Source organism: Bos mutus, chromosome 7 (genome assembly GCF_027580195.1).
Source record: "Bos mutus isolate GX-2022 chromosome 7, NWIPB_WYAK_1.1, whole genome shotgun sequence".
Classification (NCBI taxonomy): Eukaryota; Metazoa; Chordata; class Mammalia; order Artiodactyla; family Bovidae; genus Bos; species Bos mutus.
Window position 1 is genome coordinate 65,533,476 of NC_091623.1, and position 12,481 is coordinate 65,545,956.

Sequence of the window (12,481 nt, forward strand, 5' to 3'; positions counted from 1 at the left end):
CACTGGTAAGGAATCCTTGTCTGTTTCAAGAGATCATTCTGGGGTAAGGTGGAAATGATAAAATTCTCATCCCAACGTCTAAGCTCCCTGGTTCTGTAGGCACAGATTCTCAAATAGGTACATGTTTTAGAAAGCAGACCCTGGTGGCGGTATGGAGTGGGGAGAAGGAAGCGAAGCACGTCTCCCTAGTTGGGAGACGTGATAATCCAGGTGGCAAATGATGCTGAGTTTGAGTGTAAATGAGGAGGCCACATATTGCTTGATTATGAAAGTTGAACAATTAAGGAGAGGAAAGAATGTAACCCCAGCTCCCCAGTGTGGATTGCTGAGGGCGAGGGGCATCAGAGAAGAGGACCAGTGCTGAGGATGCGATGCCCCTGAGACATGGAAGTGGTCCTCTCAGGCCTGCAGGCAGACATGCAGACACCTCCTAGGAGTCAAGTCCAGAGAACTGGAGACCGACTTAAAAGTCTGGGTCATATGGATCGTTGAAACTGGATATAACCTTTGACTTTTGAAGCAGTAACAGTTTATTTTAAACATATTTAATTATATAGACAATGTAATATATTGTTTCACGTTGAATATCCAATGGCTAGTGAACTGTACAATGTGGACAAATTATTTTCAGATATTAAGCAGTGTATTGAATTGATTAAATCAATATATTATCTTGCTGATCTGCAGATATAAATGAGTGTGATGAAGATCCCAACATCTGTCTTTTTGGTTCCTGCACCAATACTCCTGGGGGCTTCCAGTGCATCTGTCCCCCTGGGTTTGTATTGTCTGATAATGGACGGAGGTGCTTCGGTAAGTTTTGAAATGATTTCTCTGTCATCATCAGCCCTCAAACTTCAGAGCTAGGCAGGAAGCCATGATGCAGTGCTTGTCACTAAAAATATATGTCTCTGGCAGATGTATCATCTGTAAGTTTAAAACATAAGGTCCCGAGTGTATATGCACTGGACAGTTTTTAAGGTGCTTCAAATTATTCTCTCTGTTTCTACATTTTTTAAAAAATTCCATACTAAAAGAAAAATGGTGGTCTTATTTCATCATTTTCATTTTGTTGTTGGCATAGATTTTTCTGTACATTGGTGATGAGTTGCTTCCAATATGACATAACTTACTGAAAGCTACCTAGGTTTATTTTGTTAGGCTGTAATGTAACAGTGAGTAAAGAAGACATGGAAATCATTTTAATATTGAGCATGATTTCTCAAATTTCTGAAGCACATTATTAAGATACATAATTAAATGCAGTTTTATAGAGTGGTCAACTTAAACTGGCAAATGGTATCAGCAATTAAGAATTTCCAGGCCTATCTTTTAACTGCGAATATAATCTGCATCACATGTTCAACCCATGAGAAATGTTCTATCAGTAACAAAATTATGTGTAAATTACTCCATCTTTTTAAATGACCAGTAAGGAGGTCTGTGATGTTTGCTTTCTTGATTAGATACTCGCCAGAGCTTCTGTTTCACAAACTTTGAAAATGGAAAGTGTTCTGTACCCAAGGCTTTCAACACCACAAAGGCAAAATGCTGCTGCAGTAAGATGCCAGGAGAGGGCTGGGGGGACCCCTGTGAGCTGTGTCCCAAAGATGATGAAGGTAAGAGTAGTGAAATAAAAAAGCCACTTTCTACTAGTTTTGAACTGTCTTAGCAGAACTCAAGTGGGACCCTGTAACTTATGAATGTTTTGAAGATAAAAACATCCCCTCATTTACAGACCTTCATGGTTCAATGATCTCCATAGTCAGGAACTTCGTTCAGCTTTCATATTCAGAATGTGTAAATGCAGGATGTTACCCCATTATTTCATTGCTTCCCCCAACGTTAGTATTACTTGCTTTGAAAGGAATGAATTTGAAGGGTGAAGGGCAGTAGATCCAAGGAGGGGGTGAAAATTACATGCCAGCTTGCGCAGGAGTCCCACATGGGTATTGTATCACAGGCTGGGGCTCCCAGAATCTTAAAGCAAATTCTGGGAGGCTGAGTCAGCACAGTAGGCATTTGCAAGAAGAGACGACGAGCCTCACGGATTTTATTAGCATAGCTGAACAGTACAATTGTTCCCAGCAGGCTTGGAACTGGCCTGGTCTCTAGGTCAGAGGTGGCTTCTGTGTGTAATGGGCAGAGAATGCTCTGTTAGTTGCTCAGTCATGTCCGACTCTTTGCGACTCTGTAGACTGTATTCCACCAGGCTCTTCTGTCCATGGAATTCTCCAGGCAAGAATACTGGAGTGAATGTGGCTCTTTGGCTGCCCAGAATTAAATGAGCAAGCAGACAGAATCAGACACCCTGAGTGGTACCCATAGGTGGCCACCCCAAGCTCAGGTGACCTTCTCTAAATATGCTCAGTGGTGCTTTTGAAGTAAATTACAAAAATAAAGACTCTTACTAAAAATAGCTTTGTAGAGGAAAAATAAGTCTAATTTTATGTATATCATTAATCAGTTCTTAAGTTTTCTGATGTTTGTGACTCTTTGATAATCGGGAATTTGTCTTTTTCTCTGCAGTGGCATTCCAGGATTTGTGTCCCTATGGCCACGGAACTGTTCCTAGTCTTCATGATACCCGTGAAGGTGTGGTTTAATATATTTTATTTTCGTAGTCTCATGTAAATACAATATTGTACATTTGTTTTATAATCATGCTGTTTTTACTGTATAACATATATTGTATTGCATTTAATGCACATATATGATATTTATTGTATATCATATGCACTACATCATAAGACTATGTTGCAGCATATGAAATACATGTTTCTCTGATGAAAGAAATGCTCATATGTTTTAACACTTTTAAGCCTCTTTTGAATAGATACATGCAGTTTTGGCATATCTTTTTATATAAGAAAGTTCATGGATGATTTTGTATTTTAGATGTTAATGAATGTCTTGAGAGCCCAGGAATTTGTTCAAACGGTCAGTGTATCAACACAGATGGGTCTTTTCGCTGTGAATGTCCAATGGGTTACAACCTTGATTACACTGGAGTGCGCTGTGTGGGTAAGTGCTGAGTTAGTGCCACATTTCACACTTGTAAGGTTTTTTTCTTTCTTATATTCAGCAAAAGGTCTCTCAGGCACTCTGGGAGGCAGTGGGGTTTACAAAGCCAAGATAAGTAGCCATAACTGCTTTTTCTTCTCCCATTCTACATTTTCCAGCAACATGGGTTTATTTGAAGATGGAGCGAGTTGCCCAATCTCTGCCTTCAACCAGATATACAAACTCTGATGTGTCTAGAGCTTTACAGCTGCCAAAACCACTAACTGGGAAAGAGGTCTATTTTACTTTATGACTTTCCACTTCTGCTCTTGTAGCAGAAGATCACATACCTCCCTGGCTTTGTGATTTTTTTTCTTTTTTTAGGGCAAGCACAGCTGTCTGAAAGTTCAGAGCATTTCACACTTGACCCTCGGGGTTCTCTGCCCTGCGTAAAGGCTGGCCAGCCATGACCAAGGGCGGGGGGTGCAAGAGTCATGTGTGCCCTGCACAGATCTGGGACACGTGTGAGGGCCAGATGGATTTTCGTGGGCATATTTTTATTAAACTAAGCCCTCCACAGTTTGTGTCACTTTCTTATCCTTTTTCAGATACTGATGAATGTTCAATTGGCAACCCATGTGGAAATGGGACGTGCACCAACGTTATTGGGAGTTTCGAATGCAACTGCAATGAGGGCTTTGAGCCAGGGCCCATGATGAATTGTGAAGGCAAGTGATACTTTACTATTATTTCTTCTTGATATAGAAAGAGTTTTTAATGCCTCAGCTTTTTTTTTATATTGTTCTTATGTTCTACTGATGATTATATTCATCACAAACATATGTTCCTTTACCACAATGAGCATAGTTACAAAAGCTACTCTGTAGCCCTTGTCTGATAATTCAGCATCTCCACCCTCTCAGAATTGGCATCTATTGCTTATTTTTTCCCTTGAGATTAGGTCACATTTTCCTGGTTCCTCAGTCTGTTGGTTAATTTTGGATTATGTGCTGGGTATTGTGACTGATACCTTCAGGAATCAGTTACATTATTTCAGAGAATATTGATGCCCTTGTTTTAGCAGGCAGTTAATTTACATAAAGTGGACTGTCAGGCCTGTGGAAGACAGTGGGTCACGTTTAAATTCTTCTCTTTAAAGCTTAGTGGCCAGCTTCTTTGATTTTGGCCCACACATGGCATGGTTAAGTCAGCAACTTCTGCTGAGTTTATGCAAAAAAATGAAAAAGGTATTTCTCCCCCTCTGGCCCTCTCATTTCTGGGATTCCTCCACACTTTTCAGCAGCCTTGGTTGCCCCAAGGTTCCCTCCCCTGATTTCTCGGGACAGAAGCTCAGAGAGTTCCTATTGGAGATTTAGCTGCCAGATGCTACTGTGCCAGGACTGATATGATCCACAGGGGAAAAAAAAAAACAAAAAACTGAGCACCTCTACTTTGCCAGGTGTTTACTGAGTTTTAATGCACTGCTAGAAACCACTTCAGGTGTTGTTTTTATATTTATTTCAGATAAATACAAAATACAAAATACCTCCTTTCTCTGTTGCATAAGAAGATTACATGTTAAGAGCCAGAAGACCAAAAGTATGACTTCAGAATACTCAACGATAGCCTGTTCGTGAATTTGTCTTATTTTTCTGTTTTTCGTATTTCAGAGTTTATAGTTGTTATTTGTTGGAGAATGAGTTAGGTGCCCAGTTCTCCTTACCAGAAATGGAAGTTCTGTTATCCTATTACTTTCTGTGTGACTGCCAAATAAATACATCAGTGTTTATTTAAGCGAGTAATTAGAACTCTAGGCTGAGCGCATGCCTGTCTGTTTCCTTGATCAGATATCAATGAGTGTGCCCAGAACCCACTGCTATGTGCTTTCCGCTGCATGAACACCTTCGGGTCCTATGAATGCACGTGCCCAATTGGCTATGCCCTCAGGGAAGACCAGAAGATGTGCAAAGGTAAGGCCCCAGACCAGGAAGGATCAGCTCATTATTTGTGATGCCAGAAATATATTTTAATGATTTTGTAGCTCTCAGCTGTCTTCTTGTAGAGCTGTACAGAAATATATTCTTTACAGCATTGCTGGTAGATTTCCGTATCTAGATAACAAGATACTTGATAATCTGTCCAGTCAAGTCAAAAATAAAGATGTCACATTCTCGAGCTCTTACTAAAGCAAAGATAGCCCTTCCCTAAACTTCTTATCTTGAGGACCAGTGCTGAAATTTTTATAACTCTAGAATATAGCCAACAGTTGAGACTGGGCTCCTCCTTTCTCTGTGGCATAAGAAGATTACATGTTAAAAGCCAGAAGACCAAAAGTATGACTTCAAAATACTCATGCATGATATAGCCTGTTCATGAATTTGTCTTATTCTTCTGTTTCTCCTATTGCACATATTCTCTAGACCTGGATGAATGTGCTGAAGGGCTGCATGACTGTGAATCGAGGGGCATGATGTGCAAGAATCTGATTGGCACCTTCATGTGCATCTGCCCGCCTGGGATGGCCCGCAGGCCTGACGGAGAAGGCTGTGTGGGTAAGGCTGTACAGGACGGTGGCTGCTTGCTTAACACTCCTACCCCCAGTCAGAAACATATGAACTTCAGTTATCACAGTGGAAAATACGGTGTATTGTTTTCTGTGCAAATAGCCAAAGAGATCAAAAACTACAAGAATCTGTTCAGTTCCTAATACAATATATGCAGAAGGTAAAATATTATTAATCTTTTCTATCATTAATTGATTTCTGTAGCAACTTGGAAAATCTTACGCTCAACATGAGAAATTTTCCAACATTTGTGTGCATTGTCAGGAAAAATTTTTTAAAAAGAAAGAAAATAAATGTAAGATTTGTAGCAATCAGATCTTTTTAGATGCATTTCTGTTATGCACTTTGAATTCAAAGGAGACAACTGAAACACTAATCAAAATAAAGATAACAGCATTAGGATAGGATTAGATCAAAAAGACGGACTTAAACCCTCATATTCTAGAAACAAGAAACACTACAATGTTTTAAATCCATAAATTAGTTTAATAGTTTTATATATACTTTAAAATGTATGCAGAAAGTTTCCTAAAAGAAAAAAATACCTTTAACAAGAAAAAACATAGTGTCAGAACGCTAGGAGCAAAGTGAGAATTCTTAAAGCTTCCCAGGGAGCAAAGCCAGATTTCCTACAAGTGGCAATTAACAGTGGGTAAAATAAAACAGTGGATCAGCAATGTTTTCAGGGCATTCTAAGGGAAAATAATTTTCAACTAAAACTTTATATTCAATCTAGTGATAAAACAAAAATATCACATTGTCAGAAATGCATTTTAGAATACTTATCACCCACATACCCTCTTTATCTTATTCCAAACTGTATCCTCCAATATATTTTTTAAAGTTAATTCAAGAGGAAGCAATGATAAGCCAAGAAACCAGTAATCCTGATTATATGGTTTAAATAAATGCTGGTGTTTCGTAAAAGAAATACAACAAACCAAAATTTCTAGACCGTGTCAGCATGGCAGGTAGCACAAGGAGAGAGAAGAAAGGAGTAAACTCATGCCAAGGGTACTTACTATGGCCAGAAGCTATTGAAACAGATACTTCTTGATGTTAATAGAAAACTGTTCATTAACAGTGTGTTGAAGTTGTCTCATGGCTACCACTGGAAGAATAGAAGATTACAACTTGTAGACATGAGTTGGGGATGACAGTAGCACAGAGAAAAAATTAGACTAACCTAAGAAAACGAAGATCATGGCATCCGGTCCCATCACTTCATGGGAAATAGATGGGGAAACAGTGGAAACAGTGTCAGACTTTATTTTTTTGGGCTCCAGAATCACTGCAGATGGTGACTGCAGCCATGAAATTAAAAGACGCTTACTCCTTGGAAGGAAAGTTATGACCAACCTAGACAGCATATTCAAAAGCAGAGACATCACTTTGCCAACAAAGGTCCGTCTAGTCAAGGCTATGGTTTTTCCTGTGGTCATGTATGGGTGTGAGAGTTGGACTGTGAAGAAGGCTGAGCACCGAAGAATTGATGCTTTTGAACTGTGGTGTTGGAGAAGACTCTTGAGAGTCCCTTGGACTGCAAGGAGATCCAACCAGTCCATTCTGAAGGAGATCAGCCCTGGGATTTCTTTGGAAGGAATGATGCTAAAGCTGAAACTCCAGTACTTTGGCCACGTCATGGGAAGAGTTGACTCATTGGAAAAGACTGATGCTGGGAGGGATTGAGGGCAGGAGGAGAAGGGGATGACGGAGGATGAGATGGCTGGATGGTATCACTGACTCGATGGACGTGAGTCTGAGTGAACTCCGGGAGTTGGTGATGGACAGGGAGGCCTGGCGTGCTGCAATTCATGGGGTCGCAAAGAGTTGGACACGACTGAGCGACTGAACTGAACTGAAGAAATATTAAGAGAAGGGGACAAGTAGCCTGCTAAATATTAAACAGTATAAAGTGACAAGACTCCAAACATATCAGTAATCACCATAGATAGAAACAGTTTAAATTTCTGGTTAAAAGGCAAATGTACTTTTAAATATTCTTTTAAAAGTGCAGCTTGGTACTTTTTACAAGACATGTACCAAATCAAAATGTAATATAGATGGAAGATAAAGGGGTGGAACAAGATATCCAAGGCAAATGTTGATGAAAAGCAAGTGCATGCAAAATAAATATTAATAAATTAAAGATTAAAAAGCATAAAGATGAAAGGAGAAATTCATCAAAGGGATTTGTCATGAGCTCTCATCGGAGAGGGCAATGGCAGCCCACTCCAGTACTCTTACCTGGAAAATCCCATGGATGGAGGAGCCTGGTGGGCTGCAGTCCATGGGGTCACAAAGAGTCGGACACGACTGAGCGACTTCACTTTCACTTTTCACTTTCATACATTGGAGAAGGAAATGGCAACCCACTCCAGTGTTCTTGCCTGGAGAATCCCAGGGACGGCGGGGCCTGGTGGGCTGCCGTCTATGGGGTCACACGGAGTTGGACATGACTGAAGTGACTTAGCAGCTCATGCCTCTGACAACATTGATTTGAAACATGCCTCAAACAAAATTTACAAAATGTCAAATTAATGCAAGTAAAGATGTGGGAATTTGAATGTAACAGTTTTGTTCTGATATATTTATTTGTCAGAAACCAAAAGAGCAGTACTATCTAAATTCCTTCTTCTCTAGCTGCCCTAACCCCTGCATGGCTCCTGTGATTTTCACTCAAGTCAGTGGAGGAGTTTGTCCTTTATCCCTGGCCTGAGTGCCCTTCACCCTGCTCTCCACCTCTCCCTCACACCTGCCACTGCTCAGCCCTCAGCCTCTCTCTCATGTCACATGAATTGGTATCTTCTTTCCCAAAGTTCTTTCTCCCCGTCAGTAATCCTTTATGGAGCCACTTTTCCAATTATCCATCAAGCATCACCTCTTCCCTGAAAAGTGGAAGAGAGAAAGAGAAAAGCAGCTGAGGGTGGGGGGGAACACTTTGTTAACCTAGAGCCTATCTTGGAAGGATGTAAGTAAGTAAAATAGCTCAGTCGTGTCCGACTCTTTGCGACCCCATGGACTGTAGCTTACCAGGCTCCTCTGTCCATGGGACTTCCCAGGCAAGAGGATGAGGTAAATTTAAATATGATAAATTTAAATGTAATATTTTTAATATAATACTATAAATTTAAATATAAATTAGTATTCTATCATATTAGCATTTTGATGAAGAAGGTTTAAGCAAGATATAAACCATTAGAAGATAAATGTTTGTAAATGATAAACTTTACAGTCTATTCATGACTCATATTATTTGTTTTTTTAAAGATGAAAATGAATGCAGGACCAAACCAGGAATCTGTGAAAACGGGCGTTGTGTTAACACTATTGGGAGCTATAGATGTGAGTGTAATGAAGGCTTTCAGTCCAGCTCTTCTGGCACTGAGTGCCTTGGTAAGTTGATAAACAGAGTATATTTTACTTGGTGAATAAAGCATGTGTTTTGTGATGTAATCACAGAAGAGTTCTATACATATATCCTTGTCTGCAAAATAGATCCCCCAATCTGAGTAATCCATGTACCTCTTCCTGAAGATAGACATCTATTAAAATGATGTATTTATACACGTGTGTGTAGTACATACATCCATGCTTAATGTAAATAACCATCTTAAGTAGTCTTTCCAAAATTAAGATTAATTAAGCACTACGGAAAATGTGACTCTAGTAAAACTTACATCAGGAAATGATTTAATTCCAAAAGAAAATATTTGCTATGTGAGGTAAGTTTTGCTATATTAATGATATTAAAGAAAATGCCACATTTCAAAAATGCAGTGAGAGTTAATTTTTATTTTATGATACAGAAAAGTGTTTTACAAAACATTTTCTTGTGGAAAATATAAGTCTCAGGCATTTTAATGATAAAATGCATATATCATAAACCGTTTAGTTAATTATGAGCAGGTGTAAAAGTATGAAGTAGTCAAATTTAAGGCAAACAGAGAAATAGCACTCCTCACGGGCTTTGATGCAAAAACAGCACATTTCAACTACATCAGATTGTTCTCAGAATGATGTCATCTGCTTCAAATCCTAGGAAATTATTAGTCATGAAAACATATTTTGTTTATTATTATCTTCAATCTAGATCTTCATTAGGAAATAGAAAAGCTGACCTACATAGAAAGCGTACTTTTCTGTCCATATTACTAACAGTTCATTAGGATGGTTCTTAAAACCCCATTAAAGATCTCTTTGCCAGCTTATATCAGTGAAATCCCTTTATTTATAATAATTTAAAAAACTACTTAATCCAATGTTTAAACAGTCTTTTAGATGTCTAAAATACAGGAGATTAGATTGAATACGTACCAAGATGATAACATAGTCCAGAATTTGCTTTTCAAAAACAAATCCTGTTCTCATTTGCTTACTTAAAGGGAAGTATTTTTCTTTGATTTTTCCTTTCAGTTGGATTCTATAGGAATGGTAGTTTACCATCACTTAGCTGCTGAGAAAAAGAAGAAAAAACTCACCTCTGTTTCTTTAGTATCAGTTATTAAATTTAATAAACTGTTGCTAAAGAGCACTGTGAAATGAACCTCCAACAGAACTTTCTAATCATTGTCTTAAGCAATGTGACTCTTCACATAAAAGAATATTTAACCTTTAAAAAGGTATTGCTATGGAATTTGCCTGGTGGTCCAGTGGCTAAGACTCCTCCCTGCCAGTTGCAGGGGGCCCAGGTTCAATCCCTGGCTGAGGAACTAGATCCCACACGCCACAACTGAGAATCCACATGTGGTAGCTAAAGATGCTGTATGCTACAACTAAGACCCAGCACCACCAAAATAAATGGATTTTTTTTTAAGTATTGTTATGAAGGAAAACATTGATTGTCCTTTTTAACGTGAAGACCCAGATAACGAAGTGTCAGTCCCTTGACACTTGTGCTTTTTAACTACATTGTCATTTCAGACAATCGCCAGGGCCTCTGCTTTGCAGAGGTGTTGCAGACCATGTGTCAGATGGCATCCAGCAGCCGTAACCTTGTCACAAAGTCAGAATGCTGCTGCGACGGGGGGCGAGGCTGGGGTCATCAGTGTGAGCTCTGCCCACTCCCTGGAACTGCACAGTACAAAAAGATATGTCCTCATGGCCCAGGCTATACCACTGATGGAAGAGGTAAGGAGTTGAGGAAATCCATGCATGTTGTCAACACAGTGCATGTTAATTCACGTTAATTTGAAGGAAATAGGATAATGGCTAAAATATATGTGTATATGTGTGTGGTCGTATATGCTTTTCACTAATGCTTCAGCAGCTTTAAGAGGCATAATCTTCGTATCAAATCTAAGAGATAGAATCTCTTAATTATTCCTATTTTAGCAGACAGAAACTGAAGCACGAAGTTTAAGTAACGATAAATAAATGTCCCCAAGATCACAGCCTTTTTAAAGGTTGGAACAAGGAATGGAATGTATCTGTCTGATCCCAGAGGCCATCTGCAACCCACAAGCTATGCGTGCTTCATTTAAGTAAAGGTCGCTTCTTTGTTTGTGCACAGGAACTCATTCTGTTTGCAGCTTATTTACAAACCAGCAGGACTCACACATGATTAATAGTTTCCAGGTTTTTTGGTACAACCAATATGCTAATGTCCTAAAAATAACATTTTCCTCTATTACTATACAGATTCTAGATCTTACGCTTGATTACATTGCTAATGAAACCCTTTCTTAGGATCTAATGCAACTGAATTTAAAGCCAATCCATGGAATACCATCACTAATTCCAAATTAGTGGAACTTCAGAAGGGTAGCTTTCTATTGATAGAGTCCCCCCAAAAAATTCATGCTTAGATTGCAGAACAAATAGACTCCAGAGGGGCTTTCAGCATAGCCTTCCTTATGTTTGTCTCTTCCTATCACTTCAGATTCTTTCCTTATTTCTTCCTTCTATGTTGCCACTCTGTTGAATGATGAAAAAGTACACCAGCACAGTTACGAACGTTGGATTTTGGTTATCTGTCAAGTCCTTAATTTCTTTTAGTTTCTAACCGGTTTTATTCTTGCATCTATATTGACTTCTGTTTGGTTTTGCCTTGGGGTTTCTGGTGCACAGATATTGACGAATGTAAAGTCATGCCAAATCTCTGCACCAGTGGTCAGTGCATCAATACCATGGGCTCCTTCCGGTGTTTCTGTAAGGTTGGCTACACCACAGACATCAGCGGAACCTCGTGCGTAGGTAAGGAAAGACAAGGCATCTCTGCGTCTGAGTGGTCGTTAACTGCTGTTTTCTGCAAGTCCTTTACTGTCAGTAGAATATCTTTATTATGGTGTTTGGATTGTACATTTTGCTAAAGTGATGCTATTCCTTTCATTAGTGCGGTTCTTAATATCACTGGAGTTGTCCAAGGCCTTGTCTAGTAATGTGAGACATAGAACTATTAGATTTATCAAACAGTCTGTAAAGTTAGGGAAACATTCAAATTATTTAAAAAAATATACTTTCAACATTTTACATTTAGTTTAAAATGTATAGAGGCACGGTTGTTTTGTCATTTTTTAATGAAAGACCAGGACTTTTGATTGTGAAAGTATGTTTTTGCATATGGAGAGAATGCTTTTTGCTTGTTTCTCGTTGTAGTTATTTTTGCATAAAATATACCAATTAAGCATCATCGTCTAAAATTTCCAGTTGCAAAGCAATCTCAATACAGAAAACCTTCTACACTTTTACAATCTCTTTTTCTAATTTATTTTACTGTCTCATCCAAGGAAGGGGTGGTAGCTTGCTGCTATTGAGTCTTTCCAAAATATTTAGTTTTCATTAAAGAAAAAAAATCTTTTCTCTTTCATAGTTCATCAGCTTAATATCAACTTGTTTTGATAACAAGCACATCTGGCATGAAAAGGTTAGGAAGAACCAACCTAAATCTTAGTAAGCATTCAACTCACTTGTTT

At 38.8% G+C, this 12,481-nt stretch overlaps 1 protein-coding gene across 1 annotated transcript in view; it reads left to right on the plus strand.

Annotated features, from left to right (window-relative positions):
- FBN2 (fibrillin 2) overlaps window positions 1-12,481 on the plus strand; it is a 223,308-nt gene that overhangs the window by 196,030 nt on the left and 14,797 nt on the right. Inside the window, exons 49-58 of the mRNA XM_070374044.1 lie at window positions 688-813; window positions 1,467-1,619; window positions 2,530-2,595; window positions 2,899-3,024; window positions 3,612-3,731; window positions 4,851-4,973; window positions 5,424-5,555; window positions 8,838-8,963; window positions 10,491-10,697; window positions 11,637-11,762. Of these exons, the coding sequence (XP_070230145.1) occupies window positions 688-813; window positions 1,467-1,619; window positions 2,530-2,595; window positions 2,899-3,024; window positions 3,612-3,731; window positions 4,851-4,973; window positions 5,424-5,555; window positions 8,838-8,963; window positions 10,491-10,697; window positions 11,637-11,762 (1,305 nt within the window). The remainder of the gene's footprint in view (window positions 1-687; window positions 814-1,466; window positions 1,620-2,529; window positions 2,596-2,898; window positions 3,025-3,611; window positions 3,732-4,850; window positions 4,974-5,423; window positions 5,556-8,837; window positions 8,964-10,490; window positions 10,698-11,636; window positions 11,763-12,481) is intronic.